We start from the raw sequence: 14,640 nt of genomic DNA on the forward strand, positions 1-14,640 counted from the left end.
TTTAAAATAACCAAGGGTTGACTGTAGAACATGGTATTAACCATAGTCTTAGTTTATGAATGTGTATGATTAAGTAAAATTGAATCTTTTGTCTTGAGCATGTTTTGTGATATAAGAATAAACATTTAGTAACCACACATTTTTGAAAATTAAAATTTAAACATAATAAATTGTGCATTAATGTAATTTTGTACCATTTGAGAAAGAAAATTACAATCTTGGATAGCTCAGACACTGAATTCTTTAAAACATGTAAGGAAGGTCTTGACTTTAAAGAAAAAACCTGACTGCTTAAAAAGACCATTATGTAATCCACTTGAAATACTCTTTCCCTTTTTCTAAGAGAGCTACGCTTACTATGTATCTGGTCAAGAATCCTTGCCAAGTAGCTTTCTGCCTTGCATCTTGTATTTAGTCATAAAGACTTAGAATTCCTAGATAATATGAACGTCAGTGTTTAGCTCCAAAAATTTTATGCTTTTTTTTTTTAATAGTTGGAGAATATTGGCAACTTTATTAAAGCTATTCAGGCTTATGGCATGAAGCCACATGACATATTTGAAGCAAATGATCTTTTTGAGAATGGCAACATGACCCAGGTTCAGACTACGTTGGTGGCCCTAGCAGGTCTGGTACGTATATGTCTTTAATGGCTAGTTAAAAAAATCCCTGCTACATTGGTGATTAATTGCGTCTTTGCCCTCATGGGAATTCAGGCTAGGCAGGGAGAAGCCTGTCTCTCTGGTAATTATTAGCTTTGGAGAAAGGCTGCTGACATCAACTGCCTCATACTGGATAGCTTAATTAGAGTACTCATGTTTCAGAGGTCTCTGGTGTAGTTTGAATGGCCTTAGATATTTTTTTCACCACAAGTTTGGGTCTTACCGAATGAAACCTTTATCTGTGGACCACATAATTTCTTTGTTGTTCCTTCTGTAAAACTGTTGGCAGAATCTCTGTGTAAGTGTTCCTTTTCAGTTAGTGTGCATATTTCTGTGTAGGCCAAAACAAAAGGATTCCATACAACCATTGACATTGGAGTTAAGTATGCAGAAAAACAAACAAGACGTTTTGATGAAGGAAAGTTAAAAGCTGGCCAAAGTGTAATTGGCTTGCAGGTAAGTAATGTGGTATCGGGGCTTTGCTGGTGGCTGAGTGGTAAAGAATCCGCCTGTCAATGCAGAAGATTTGGGTTCCATCCCTGGATCAAGAAGATCCCCTGGAGAAGGAAATGGCGACCCACTCCAGTATTCTTGCCTGGAGAATTCCATGGACAGAGGAGCCTGGAGGGCTACAGTCCATGGAGTCACAAAGAATTGGACACAACTGAGCGACTAATACTTGTACTTTTTCATTCTTTCCTGGAGAATCCCATGGACAGTAGAGCCTGGCGGGCTAGAGTCCATGGTGTTGCAAAAGAGTTGGAGCTGACTCAGTGACTAAACAACAATGATGTGGTACTGCTTATTGTTTTTCACCATCCAAAGTGTCTCTTATAAGGAACACATATATACATTTTGTGATGGATATGCGGCTTATACAATTTATCTCCATTTAAAGCCCATTAGACGATGATGGTTTTAGGAGAAACCTCAGACACGCCCTCTGACTTGGTAATTGTTTCTCCAGGAAATGTTTTTTAGTCCTAATTACATTGTCCTAGTTTCCAAGAAAACATATTTTATAAATTCCTAAATGTTACTGACCAAATAAAGCAATTTTACAAAACCTCAAAGCCAGTCATTTATTTACCCTAAAGCATGGTTTGTCAGTCCTGGGGAGTTTTTCATTCAGGTATTTTTTTCCTTTATGTTGTTCTCTTGGAGAATGTCACAAAAACACCACTGCTGAAAGCCTAGTATGCTAAGGGCTTTACTATCTGATCCTTTTGGATACAATGCCTCTCTGTTGATTGAGTCAAATGAGGTGGATCTGTTCATTAATTTCAGCTTTATTGGAGTATAATTGACATATGAATTTGTTTTTTACACAGTACAAAATTGTACTGATGGTGAGAGATTACAAATATGAATTTCCAGTAATCAATTATTTAAATTATGATAACTGATTACTCAAAATATGATAACTCCATAAATGGAACTAGTAATGAAAAAATGATAATACAAGAGTTCAAAGATTAAGGAAAACAAATGATTATAAAATACTGTAGTCAGTGTGATCCCAGTTTTATTTTTAAAATGCGCGTGCATATTTTTGTATGTGTGTGTATTTATAGGTATATGTATCTGGACATATACACAGAAACAAGGTAAAACTAAACGGTAATACACAAGTGAATGTCTAAATGTTAGAACTATAGTGATTTTCCCCCCTTTTTGCTTATTTATCTTCTCCAATAAACAGGTTTGACTTGTAATAATACAATTTTCCTCTAATAGATCTTTGTTTTTTAAGGACAAAAGACCAACAGTAGAAATGTGTCCCCAACTAGAACAGGGTATGCTGGTTAGCCCTGAAGCCATGTTACTCACAGTGGAAAAGAAAAATTAGTTAATTTTCTCTCAACGTGGTTGAATTTAAATTCTTCATTCTGCCTCTCTATGTCTAATGATATGAGAATTGGAGATATAAAATGTAGCTTTTTTCCCCTAAAAATGTTGATTTTAATGAAACTCAAGCCCTTGCTAAAAGCTGCCAGACAAGACACCTGGCATTTACTATCACATTTTATACAAAACACATCTGGAGTAGAAAAGCATGTTGTTGAGCCACAGATTGTTGTCCCTTTGAGTGGCTGAAGCAGGTACCCCTTAATTTGGTTACCTGTGCTATAGAGTGTGGGGGAAAGAGTGCGTAGGAAATTATTCATAATTCTGCCACTGTCCTAATTTTGTGTGTGTCTGTCCTTCTTTTCCTATGTGCACATTTTTATCTGATTATGTTGTGAGGTTTTATATCCAATGAAGTCTTTGAAATTTTTCTTTTGCAAATGAGCACGTTAAAATTTATTTGTAAAAGCATAAAGGTTTTGTATTTAGTTAATGGCAACCTCAGCTCTGGAGGGGACTTGTCAATGGCGTCCCTTCTAAGAAACCTTTTTTAGCAGAACAGAAAGTTTGGTTGTGTCAGATAGACTGTTGACTTCTGATAATTAGTGATTTTACTTTTAACTTAAAAGATGGGAACCAACAAATGCGCCAGCCAAGCAGGTATGACGGCCTATGGGACGAGGAGGCACCTTTATGATCCCAAAATGCAAACTGACAAGCCTTTTGATCAGACCACAATTAGCCTGCAGATGGGCACCAACAAAGGCGCCAGCCAGGTAAGCGACACCGTGTTTATGCTTGTTTCAGAGAGCACAAAAGAGCCATTTAAATTCACACTTAACTTTCTTATTAACCGAGTTCAAAGTGGTTATTTTTGTGCGATATATATAGAGTATACTCCTTGAGGAAAGTAAGATTTGCTGAGAAAGCAAAAGGATCACAGGGCCTTTTCTGTAGCCACACAAGTACTGTGTGGCCCATGGCTGTTATTGGTAGTAAGAACAGCTGGCCTCTCTATCGAACCAGAAGAAAAGGATACTTTTATTACAGTGTTCTTGCTCCAAATCCAAGTGAATTGCTCTGACTTTTATTTATTTCTAATGCTTCTGACTTAGTTTTAAAGGAGCCCTCAACAAACTTGGCAGGTAAAATTATCTGGCGTTTTACAAAGAACTCTAGCTAGCAACCTGGTAAATGTGTGAATAAGTGGATGGAAGTCAGCACAAGGAGAAGGCTGCTAATAGTATTCTAACACTGTGCACGATGGAGGTGTCTCCTGTGAAAAACATCACCAGTGCCTCGCAAGGAGGTGTACCCATGACTGCATCAGAGCAGGACACATCTCATATCCAACAGGAGTGGGGATAAGGTTTGAGAAAGCGTCTTGTCATGACCTCATGAGGCGTGTTGTTGTTGCCCTGTATGGAACTTGTCCTGTCACATGGGCTCTGTCTTAGAGCTGCCACTCAGGTGTTTTTTACCGATTAAATCTGAAGCATGTGCTTAGCATAAATGAAGAGATGAGGTGAGTTACCGGCCTGTGAAAAGGCAGGGAGTAGATGTGGTAGAGGCTCTTTGGTGCCTCAGAGCCTCGAGTCCTTAAGGACTGCTCAGAGTGAAATATTTTTTTAAGTTATAATATTTTGAGGAAGATCTTTATTTGCTTTACACAGCAGTAAAAACTATATTATACATTGTGTACGTGTGTGCTCAGTTGTGTCTTGACTCTTTGCGACCCCATGGACTATAGCCCACTCTTCTATCCATGGAATTCTCCAGGCAAGAATACTGGAGTGGGTTGCCATTTCCTATTCCATCAGTGTGATTTTTGTTAAATGTATTACAGACTTTTGAAATTGGTAACCTGGATAGCGTGTATCGTCATAGCAGGCATTCTATAACTTTCAGGTATAACTTTCAGGTATGCCAGCATTATGCCTTGTTTTTCTATTCTTTGTGTCCAGTCTTCTCCCTAATCCAAAGTAGGTGGTATTGTCTCCATCTTGTACATGAGAAACCTAAAACTGAAAGTAAATTAACTTGTCTGAGGCCACAGAGCAATGTTATAGCAGAGCAAGGACTTGAAGGGAAGGACTGACCTAGCTTGAAAGTCAATGAGTATTACTTTGTAAGAGAGATTCAGCATCAAGATATTTTGGTAAGCTAGCTTTACCCCTGAACGGAATGAAAGTTATTAGTGTTCACGTTCAATGCGCATTTCATAATTTAGAGACTATTCACAGGAAAAGATTGTAGCTGCTGTTTTAACTTTGCTATGTTTTTAATACTAGGCGGGAATGTTAGCACCGGGTACCCGAAGAGACATCTACGATCAGAAGCTAACATTACAACCCGTGGACAACTCGACGATTTCCCTACAGATGGGTACCAACAAAGTCGCTTCCCAGAAAGGAATGAGTGTATATGGGCTTGGGCGGCAAGTGTATGATCCCAAATACTGTGCTGCTCCCACAGAACCTGTCATTCACAATGGAAGCCAAGGCACAGGAACCAATGGGTCAGAAATCAGTGATAGTGATTATCAGGCAGAATACCCAGATGAATATCATGGCGAGTACCAAGATGACTACCCCAGAGATTACCAGTATGGTGACCAAGGCATTGATTATTAGATTCACAGAGGAGCTCAGTCTTTAGCTCATTGTTTTTATTCAGTGAGAACCAAGCTAGCCTTGAGTAATTTTTATCTTGTCTTCCTAAAACACTATTATGCTTATTGTACCTAAAGGAACTATTGCCTTACATACATTCCTTTTTCCTTTTTCTGCCTCTTCCCTAAATAGTTGCCTTTTAGTGCTGTGAAAGTTAAATCCTACAGCATAACCAATAACTCACATATGAAGTAAAAAGGAATACTGTGAAAGGGGAGTACTCTTGTACAGTCAATTCTTTCATTAAAAATCTATGCATTTTTACAGTCCTCTACTTAAACTGGTATTTTCAAACAATAGGAAGCTATTTTTTTTTTTTTTTTTTTTTTACAGTTTAGTATCTTGTTTCTACATGGAAGACTAAACATGCTTATAGCTAAATGTGGTCTTTGCCAACTAAATTTAAGATGCAGCGTTTTAGAAATTTACATATCAATGTTTCTACAGTATTGTTTGCTAATTTTTAAATAAAGTCCTGATCAGTGTGCATTTGTGATTATATGTGTACTTATTTTTTACCTAAGCCGACGAGATCTTTTCCGAGTGGTGTTTCAAAAGGAGCATGTACAAAACTGGCCTGCAGACATCAGAGTCTGGGGGTGCCTTTGCTCTTCCTGTTTGTGCCAATGTATCGATGTAGAATTGCTCTGTTTTCTTCCACTGTATTTATTGCTGCATTTCTCAGCATAAACCTATCCCATTGTATTTTTTATAAATAAATATTTTTTTTGAACATTCATATGAGCCACAGGCTGATTATTTTTCTGGCTAACTTCAAATGGGTAGAGTCAGACTTTTTTTTTAAAAGTATTCTTTCCCAGGTATTGCTACAAGGTATTTTAACATTTCTTTACTGAATCTACACACTATTACACTGGGACTGAATGCTCTAGATGAAGCTTAGAAAAATGAAGGGACCTGCCCATTGCTCACAGGAAATGCCAGCCAGGATTCAAACTATCATTTGACCCTTTGCTTATTCCATTGTCCTTCAGCTGCCTCTACCTCATTCTAAAACTAATTTGGAATAATCTTAAAATCATCTTGGGAAAAACTGGGGATGGGGTGGGGTGATTTTATGTCATATTCTAGGGTGAATAGATACTAAGAAATGTCTGGATCAGGAATAGAACATGCTATTTGATAACAGATGAGAATTTATAGTAAGTGTTAGCAAAAACCTAACCTTCAGTTATGACACGGAGGAGGTCGAACATCTAAGAGTTGTAATGATAAAAAAATCCAATCATGAAGAGACAAGTGGTTAACATACTTTTGGATGTTTTCTCAGACAAGTGATATCCTCCGATAGCACCGGCTCTCTCAGGCCTTGGGGGTGAAACGCCTGCTTGTTTTTCGCTGAGGCAGATAATAAGGACATAGGGGTGTTTGTACCCACAAAAGAAGCACAGTTGACTTGCTAATCACACAACAATGACTTAGTTTAACACTTCAGAGAAACTGCTCTGTAAATCCTTTTCTTTTTTTTTTTTTCCAAATCTTAAAAGGAGACGAGTTCAACTAATTCAATGGTGCTGTTTAAGAGAAAAGTCGTAATTTGCATCTGTTATAGGAGACCTGAGCCGGCATGCAGTTTTCTGCCCTCTGTGAAGAAGAGGGAAACATATTCACTGTTTGCCCTGCTAAATAAGCCAGACTGGGTGTCCTGTTAGGAGAGTGGGTGATTCTGTTTACCTGCTCATCTAGTTGAAGCAAGGCTGCCAATTAACATGTTAGATGTTCCTATTTGTTGAAAGCTTTAAAAAGGAAAAACAGTCCAAGGACACCCCTCCCGCCCTTTCTTTGACCCACCACTGAATCTAAATCTGGGAATGAGGTCCAGGCAGAAGAACTTGAAATCTTCCTCTAGGCAGTTCTCAGGTGGGTCCGTGCTTGAAAACCACTTATGCAGAACGTTTTCTAATTTCTACAAGGTAGCCTTGTACTTTGAACAAAATTTAACTTCACATCTGATTAAACTTGTGCCTATTCTATGCCATGCCCACCAGGTGGTAGTTCCAGTTACACTTTTGGTTTAAATTGTCCCTAAATTGAAGAATTGTACTTTGAAAAGCTGTAACATAAATAGCTCATTTCCAGGAGTGGAGGATTAGGTAGGAAAAAGTTCTTTGTAGTAGGGCAATATTCCAGAGATTTCTGCTAAGGTTTATTGATTGTGAATGAGGAAGTCCTTTTCAGGGTGCCCTGAAATGAGTTTTTACATAATGTGCTTTTTTAAAAATTGACCGCATAAACAAGGTCTTAAAAGATTTTTCAGTCTCATTTGGTACAAAAAAGGTTGCATACTTTTTCTGTGGTTCTAGTATTGTAACGTGGTCAAACAATGTGGACAAAAACAGTGGTGAAGAACTGGGGCCACATTGGGCCTTATCGTTTATTCTTTTTTTTTTTTCCCTTATCGTTTATTCTGCACACAGCTCTTAGGAGAAGGGAACTTTTTCAGGTGCAAATACCTGATGGGCACTTATCTCACAATGGCCGGAGTTCTGTCCCCTCTTCGATTGTTAATGAGCTCTTGTCTCTCTGTGCCCTTGTGTTTAATTTGTTGATCCTTTTTACAAAATTCTGAAAAATAAAAGAATGAGTTAGACTAGTGTTCTGTATCCACACTGATGGGCAGTCATTTACTTGGCCATATCATTTCGGGGAATTTAATCCTTAAAGTTTTCCCTGCTGAACTAAAATATCTTGGGGGGTAGATTTCAAAGTGGGTTTTTAATCAAAAAAGTGTTAATTGTAGAAAGAGACCTAGTTAACTTCCTAATACCATACATAAGAACAACCATAAGAAACATGTTCTTTGGAATACATACCAAATATGTTAAAGTGTTATCATATTTTTATGTTCTGTTGGGAGAAGGATGAAGACACACTTATTTATAAAACTATAGACATGCTTTTAAACTTCAGTGCCTGGCTGGACTATGGAGTGCTTTGCATTCTCTGTTTCAAAGCAGAAGGGCCTTAATGCCTAGATTTTATGGTAATCGAGTGAAAGAAAATTGTTAAAATGTTACTTGACAGAGACAACGGAAAGAGATGAGAAGATTCATTCAGCTGTTAAAATATCCCTGTCTACACAGGATAAGGCAAATATGCAACAACTGTGTTGCAAAAGCTGTTGGGAACAGCTGCCTGCTATTTCCAGATAGCAGGATGGGGGCTCTACTGAGGGTGTGGCTTTTCTCAATCTTGTTGTGCCCTGGTTAACAAAGGGCCTCAGAATCACAGATCTGTTAATAGTGGCCTTGAAGGTGATTGGTCTCCATTGGAGTAGGCGTTCCCTAAAATACAACTGGTATGACATGATATTTGGGGATGCAAAAATGCCTTAGAAAAAAGATCAACTGTGAAAGCTCCAGACCATACAAAAGGCCAAAATAAGCCATTAAAACCATTAGGGACTTGGATGGCTACTGCACCCAGAATACCTTCTACCCTGGGTCACTTGCTAAGTGTTCATTGTTCAGCTTCACTTTTCTCCAGGAAGAAGGTTTCAATAAGGGAGGTGGGATCAGCCTCAGAAAATAAAACAGAAATCTTACTCTCCGGACATTTGGGTCTTGGGACATCAGGCTCACAGAGCCTGCCCACCCAGGAGAGAAAATAAGCTGGGGACCAGCCTCCTTTTTGTGCAAGTCTTCAACACTTTTGAGATTATGAGGATGGAGGTTGAAAAAGGAAATAAGATGTTTGCTTACCAAAAACTCTTGGTCCATAAAGTAGGGCTTTTCTGAGGATCCATCATTTGTTTCCAGATCAACAGCAAAACACAGGAAAAGTGCATCCAGCACAGTTTCAAACACAGATAAAAAACTGTGGGCTACTAAGTAGGCAAAAAAAGCAACCAAGAGCAGTGGGATTGCCCACACCTGAAGCACACGGTGGTAGTTAAATGCCATCAGTCCTCCAAAAACTGTGAAACACACCACTAACACCTGTCCAAAACAAGAGCTCATTGAGAATTTCTATAAATTGGTTAGGATATTTTAGAAAAGATTTTTGTCAGGTATAAGCAATAGTTTGATACATGTGCATATGTGGGGGTGTATATGCCTTACTATAATAAGTACTTGTCAGAAAACGGGATACAGTAATATAGGAAGAAGAAAAAATGAAAAGCTATGATGATACCAAAAGAAAACCCAGTTAATTTGGAGAATGGGAAGAATATATGTACTTTCATTTTATCTGTGCCTAATTTTTTTTATTTATGGAGATGTAACGAACTGTACCTCAGGGCTTCCCTGGTGGCTCAGTGGTAAAGAATCCATCTGACATTGCAGGAGATGCAGCTTTGATTCCTGGGTTGGGAAGATCCCCTGGAGAAGGAAATGGCCACCCACTCCAGTATTCTAGCCTGCAGAGTTCCCATGGACAGAGGAGCCTGGCAGGCTACAGTCCATGGGGTCACAAAACAGTCGGACTCAACTGAGTAATTAAGCAACAATGGTACTTCACAAAATTTTTTCTTTTTTTTTTTTTTTATACTAAAAACTACAATAAGCATCTTCATTAGAAAAGTTTTTTTTTATACATCCTTATTTTTAAAAACAATGATGCATCAATCCACTGAGTGGATGTACTGTAGTTTAACGTGTGATTACTTTTATCCTGGGGATTAAAGTGGATGGGCTTTTCAGTGCTGGTGTAGGGATAATAGGCTTTTGCTATATGTAATTACTGTATTTCCAGGAAATGATTATAGGCCATGAGGAACCTAATTCTTTACCAGACAAAATGGAACCTGCTGGACCCCCTCATTGTGCTTGGATAACCATAAAGATGGATGTGAATCTGCATGCCACTTCATTCAAAAAAAAAAAAAACCCATCAGTAATTATGTATTCCTTTTGAAAAATACAAGAAAATGAATTACTGCCTAAAATAAAACACAAGTCTTATAAAAATGAAACCTCTTAATAAAAATTTCTGGAAGTAGTTATTACAAAATGTATCACCCACAACCCTACCAAGCTAATGTAAACAATATTATCCATTTAGATACACCTACAACTTCGATTATTAGGCTGTTTTAAAAGGCGTAATCAATTTGTGCTTCTAGAGCTACTGTCACAAGAAAAGTCTCTGGGACCCAGCTGTGCCTTAAAATATATGAGCAGTTAGCACACACCTGTGGAATCCAAGCGTGTTCTAACTTGCTCCTGACGGCTCACCGAGACGGTGATGCACTGGGGACATACACCAAATGCCACAGGAGCGCACAGTGCTAAACAAGGAGTCACGAGTCCCCACGTTTGCACTGGCACAAGTGGGGACTGGATCCTGTTCACTCTGGAGCTCCATGAAAGCCACCGGCGTTCGTGTCCTGTGAGGAGGCATGGCTGGAAGAAGCAAGGATGTCTAGCTTAGAAAAGTGAAGATGTGGAAGGAGGGTCAGGATGTCTGTGAAACTGTGAAATTTCAAGAATTTGAAAGGCAGTCAGATGGAATTAGGATGAAGCAAACTGAGGTGTGCAGAATTAAGCCCAGTGAGTGACAACTACATGGAAAGAGACACTGGCCAGCATAAAGACCCTTCAGCCTGAGGCATGGTCAAGAAGGGGCTGGAGGACGGCGGCCACTTCAGGGACTCTAACCTGCAACCCGGAAGGGGATGTTATTTTTAGTTTGTAGGTAGGAAAAATGAGGTTTTCACAAGATGACATACAACTCCATAGAAAAAGATGACAGCAGGAATGCAACTGGCTCCCTTTGAGACATCAATAATTCTGTATATTTAGGAAATTAATGCTCTTAATGTAGACATTTCATCAGGCTTTAACACTATGTCCATACATATTTTTAAAAATATTTATTTATTTATATTTATTTGGCTCTTCTGAGTCTTAGTTATAGCATGTGGGATCTAGTTTCCTAACCAGGGATTGAACTCAGGCCTCCTTCATTGGGAGCATGGAGTCTTAGCCACTGGACCACCAGGGAAGTTCCAATTTTCATATATTTTTATGACACAGAGTCTTCATTCTAGATATGAAAAAGTGGGATCACAGTGGTAGACTGGATAATAGCTAAGCGTAAAACTAAGATTTGAATCCTGACTCAACCTACTGTGGAATCCTAGCCAAATTATTAAACCCTAGTTTCTTCACCTGTGAAACAGAGATACTTCACAGGATTGATGATTAAATGAGAGGATGAGGCCCAGCACAGAGTAAGCGCCCAGGAAACAGTTCTCTGTCAAAGTCTTGTTGTATGTCTTAATTTTTGGATCCCAAGTTACTTTATTATTTTAGTTAAGACATCCTACCTTTCCTAGAAAAATTATGAAGTCTCCAAAGCAGTTAACAGATGTAAAATGACTTGAATTCTTGGATAAGAGTTTGAGCGCATCTTTTGCTGATGTACAAAAATCTGTCCCATTAATGGCAGTTGTAGTGTATGCATTCTGCAATAAAAGACAATAGTTAAAAAGATGATGAGTTTTAATGTTTTAAAGATAATACAATGCCAGTACAGAATATTTGCAAAATAGTTACTATAAACCCACTATCCCTACCCATAAAAGTCATTTCAAAGTCCCTTTCAGTCTCTGGAATATATGCACATATATTTTCACACAATTGTAGTAAATGGAAAAGAAATATTTCTGGTCAATACGGTGGATTAAATGATGAGTACTGCATAACAATCTTAATGCACAGCAGAGTTTGAGGGCAAAGAAGTTTAGGTACTAGAAACAAAGCAGACCCTACCTAATGGTGAGCACTGAATCACAAAGACTCAGAGGGCAGGGAATCAAGTAAGGGCTTTAGGAGTGAGGGGCTGGGGGTTGAATCCCTTGCGGGTAAGAAACAATGCTCAAGCCCATGCCAGGAAACTGAACTGTCTCTACAATCACAGAATTTATATTCAGTCATTCAAGGAAATTGGTCAAAAAATGCAACTTCTGCCTGGGACCCCTGAAATGACTAGGGTCTGGGCAGAGGAAACCATATTCCCCAGGGAATGGTGGAGCTCCACAGATAACCATACTTGAAGAAGATGAAGTGTTCGCACGAAAAATTTACAGGAGACTCAAAGAAATGAACAGTGCATCAACCAAGAGAATCTGCACCTTGAGAACAATCCGAAATAAAGCATCCAAAGAAGTATGTTTAAGAAGTTAAGAAAATGACAGAAGGAAGAGTAACCATAAAGAATGAACAGTATGATATGAAAAATGAAGAGGCAGAGTAGAAGACAAATGGAATAGAAATTCTGGAAGTAAAAAGATATACAATTTAAATGGTGCAATGTCATCATTATATATCTGACTTACTTTACATAGGAAATAAGCATCTTCATGTTGCTCCTTGACTTTTATTATTCTAATTTTTAATAAATACATATTATATCAGGAGTGTGTATATGCATGTACATATGTAGCTAGGACATATTTAAACTATTTCAAATATTTGATATTATAAATAACTATGCAATGAACATCTTAATTTCATGATTTTGGATCATTTTTCAAGGATAAATTTCCAGAAATGGGATTACTAAATCAAAGAGGACAAGTGGGTGTATGTGTTCATATGAGATTTCTTGGGTCATTTTTCCAAAATACCTTTTCCTTATAACTACATGATAATTTCAAAGCCATCTATTTACATTTCCCCTGAAATCTTTAAAATGCTACCTGCACTGCCAGTTTACAATAATTTATAACTTCCCTTGGAAAATATACTGGAATGTTACCTGCTTTGGTTTTGCCTTTTCTTTTGGCTTAAAGGGAGAAAGTTTTATTTCATTATATAAAGCTAATCCTTTCAAACACCCGTTCAAAAACACTGTAAAGAAACCAACTTGGAGTCTACTGCAGTAATCCAGCCCTCAGTGGTGCATGTCTTAATCAGAGCGAGTTACAGAAGAGAAGGGGAGTAAGGCCATAGAATTATCTTTTATTTTTCGGCTATGTACACATTGCTATATTTAAAATGGTCAAGCAACAAAGACTCACTGTATAGTATATGGAACTCCATTCAATATTATGTAACAACCCAAATGGGGAAAGATTTGAAAAAGAATAGGTACATGTACATGCACAACTGAATCGCCTTGATGCACACCTGAAACCTAACTCAGCCTCTCTTGGTAATTCCCTCTTCCCCATGGTCAATTAGAAAGGAATATTTGGTTCTCAAAGATGAAAGATTGGGTATTTACCTCCCCAGAGATAGCACCCTGCCTGCCTCAGCAGGATATTCTCTGTCAGATGTCAGATGAGGTCCCTGCAGAAGTGCCTTAATGGTATTCCACAAGAACTTTGGATTTCTGACTTACTGCAAATGCATGTAAAATTCACTTTTAAAATCTCAAACTGGCTGTTGGCAGACTTAAGTCCACTAGTTTGAGGACTTAAGTCTTGAGAAGTGATGTGAAAACTCATTGCTCATTATCTGATTAAGCATCTCTGATCATCTAAGGTTCTCAGAGCCCTCACCACCAACTCAATGTCCTGAAGACATATGTGTGGGGCAGGTAGGTAAATGACAGAATCAATCTTTTACAGACTGAAAACCAAGGTCAAAGGCATTGCCCCAAGTGCTCTGTAACATCAGGGAGGTTTTTTGTTTGTTTTTTTTTTTCATTCTAACTTTCTGGATATGACACTATCAAAAGGCTATTTAAAAGCATGGTGCTTGGCACAAAGAAAGAAATATAGATTAATGGAACAAAACAGAAAGCCCAGAGATAAATCCACGTACCTATGGACACCTTATCTTTGACAAAGGAGGCAAGAATATACAATGGAAAAAAGACAACCTCTTTAACAAGTGGTTCTGGGAAAACTGGTCAACCACTTGTAAAAGAATGAAACTAGAACACTTTCTAACACCATACACAAAAATAAACTCAAAATGGATTAAAGATCTAAATGTAAGACCAGAAACTATAAAATTCCTAGAGGAGAACATAGGCAAAACACTCTCCGACATAAATCACAGCAAGATCCTCTATGACCCACCTCCCAGAATATTGGAAATAAAAGCAAAAATAAACAAATGGGACCTAATGAAACTTAAAAACTTTTGCACAACAAAGGAAAGTATAAGCAAGGTGAGAAGACAGCCTTCAGAATGGGAGAAAATAATAGCAAATGAAGAAACAGACAAAGGATTAATCTCAAAAATATACAAGCAACTCCTGCAGCTCAATTCCAGAAAAATAAATGACCCAATCAAAAAACAGGCCAAAGATCTAAACAGACATTTCTCCAAAGAAGACATACAGATGGCTAACAAACACATGAAAAGATGCTCAACATCACTCATTATCAGAGAAATGCAAATCAAAACCTCAATGAGGTACCATTACACGCCAGTCAGAATGGCTGCTATCCAAAAGTCTACAAGCAATAAATGCTGGAGAGGGTGTGGAGAAAAGGGAACCCTCTTACACTGTTGGTGGGAATGCAAACTAGTACAGCC

General features: G+C 38.1%; 2 protein-coding genes across 5 annotated transcripts in view; one reads left to right on the top strand and one right to left on the bottom strand.

Moving 5' to 3' along the window:
* CNN3 (calponin 3) overlaps positions 1 to 5,919 on the top strand; it is a 29,134-nt gene extending 23,215 nt beyond the window's left edge. Inside the window, exons 4-7 of the mRNA XM_043460594.1 lie at positions 495 to 632; positions 1,002 to 1,118; positions 3,140 to 3,286; positions 4,802 to 5,919. Coding sequence (XP_043316529.1) covers positions 495 to 632; positions 1,002 to 1,118; positions 3,140 to 3,286; positions 4,802 to 5,143 — 744 coding nt within the window. The 3' untranslated portion in view covers positions 5,144 to 5,919. The remainder of the gene's footprint in view (positions 1 to 494; positions 633 to 1,001; positions 1,119 to 3,139; positions 3,287 to 4,801) is intronic.
* Positions 5,920 to 7,542: 1,623 nt separating this feature from the next.
* The window catches only part of SLC44A3 (solute carrier family 44 member 3), an 82,714-nt gene continuing 75,616 nt past the window's right edge, over positions 7,543 to 14,640 (bottom strand). For all 4 annotated transcript variants that reach the window (XM_043460591.1, XM_043460590.1, XM_043460593.1 and 1 more), the window contains exons 13-15: positions 11,475 to 11,612; positions 8,905 to 9,141; positions 7,543 to 7,768 (exon numbers count right to left, since the gene is read on the bottom strand). In XM_043460591.1, the coding sequence (XP_043316526.1) occupies positions 7,673 to 7,768; positions 8,905 to 9,141; positions 11,475 to 11,612 (471 nt within the window). In that variant the 3' untranslated portion in view covers positions 7,543 to 7,672. The remainder of the gene's footprint in view (positions 7,769 to 8,904; positions 9,142 to 11,474; positions 11,613 to 14,640) is intronic.

This window comes from Cervus canadensis, chromosome 2, assembly GCF_019320065.1.
Source record: "Cervus canadensis isolate Bull #8, Minnesota chromosome 2, ASM1932006v1, whole genome shotgun sequence".
NCBI lineage: Eukaryota > Metazoa > Chordata > Mammalia > Artiodactyla > Cervidae > Cervus > Cervus canadensis.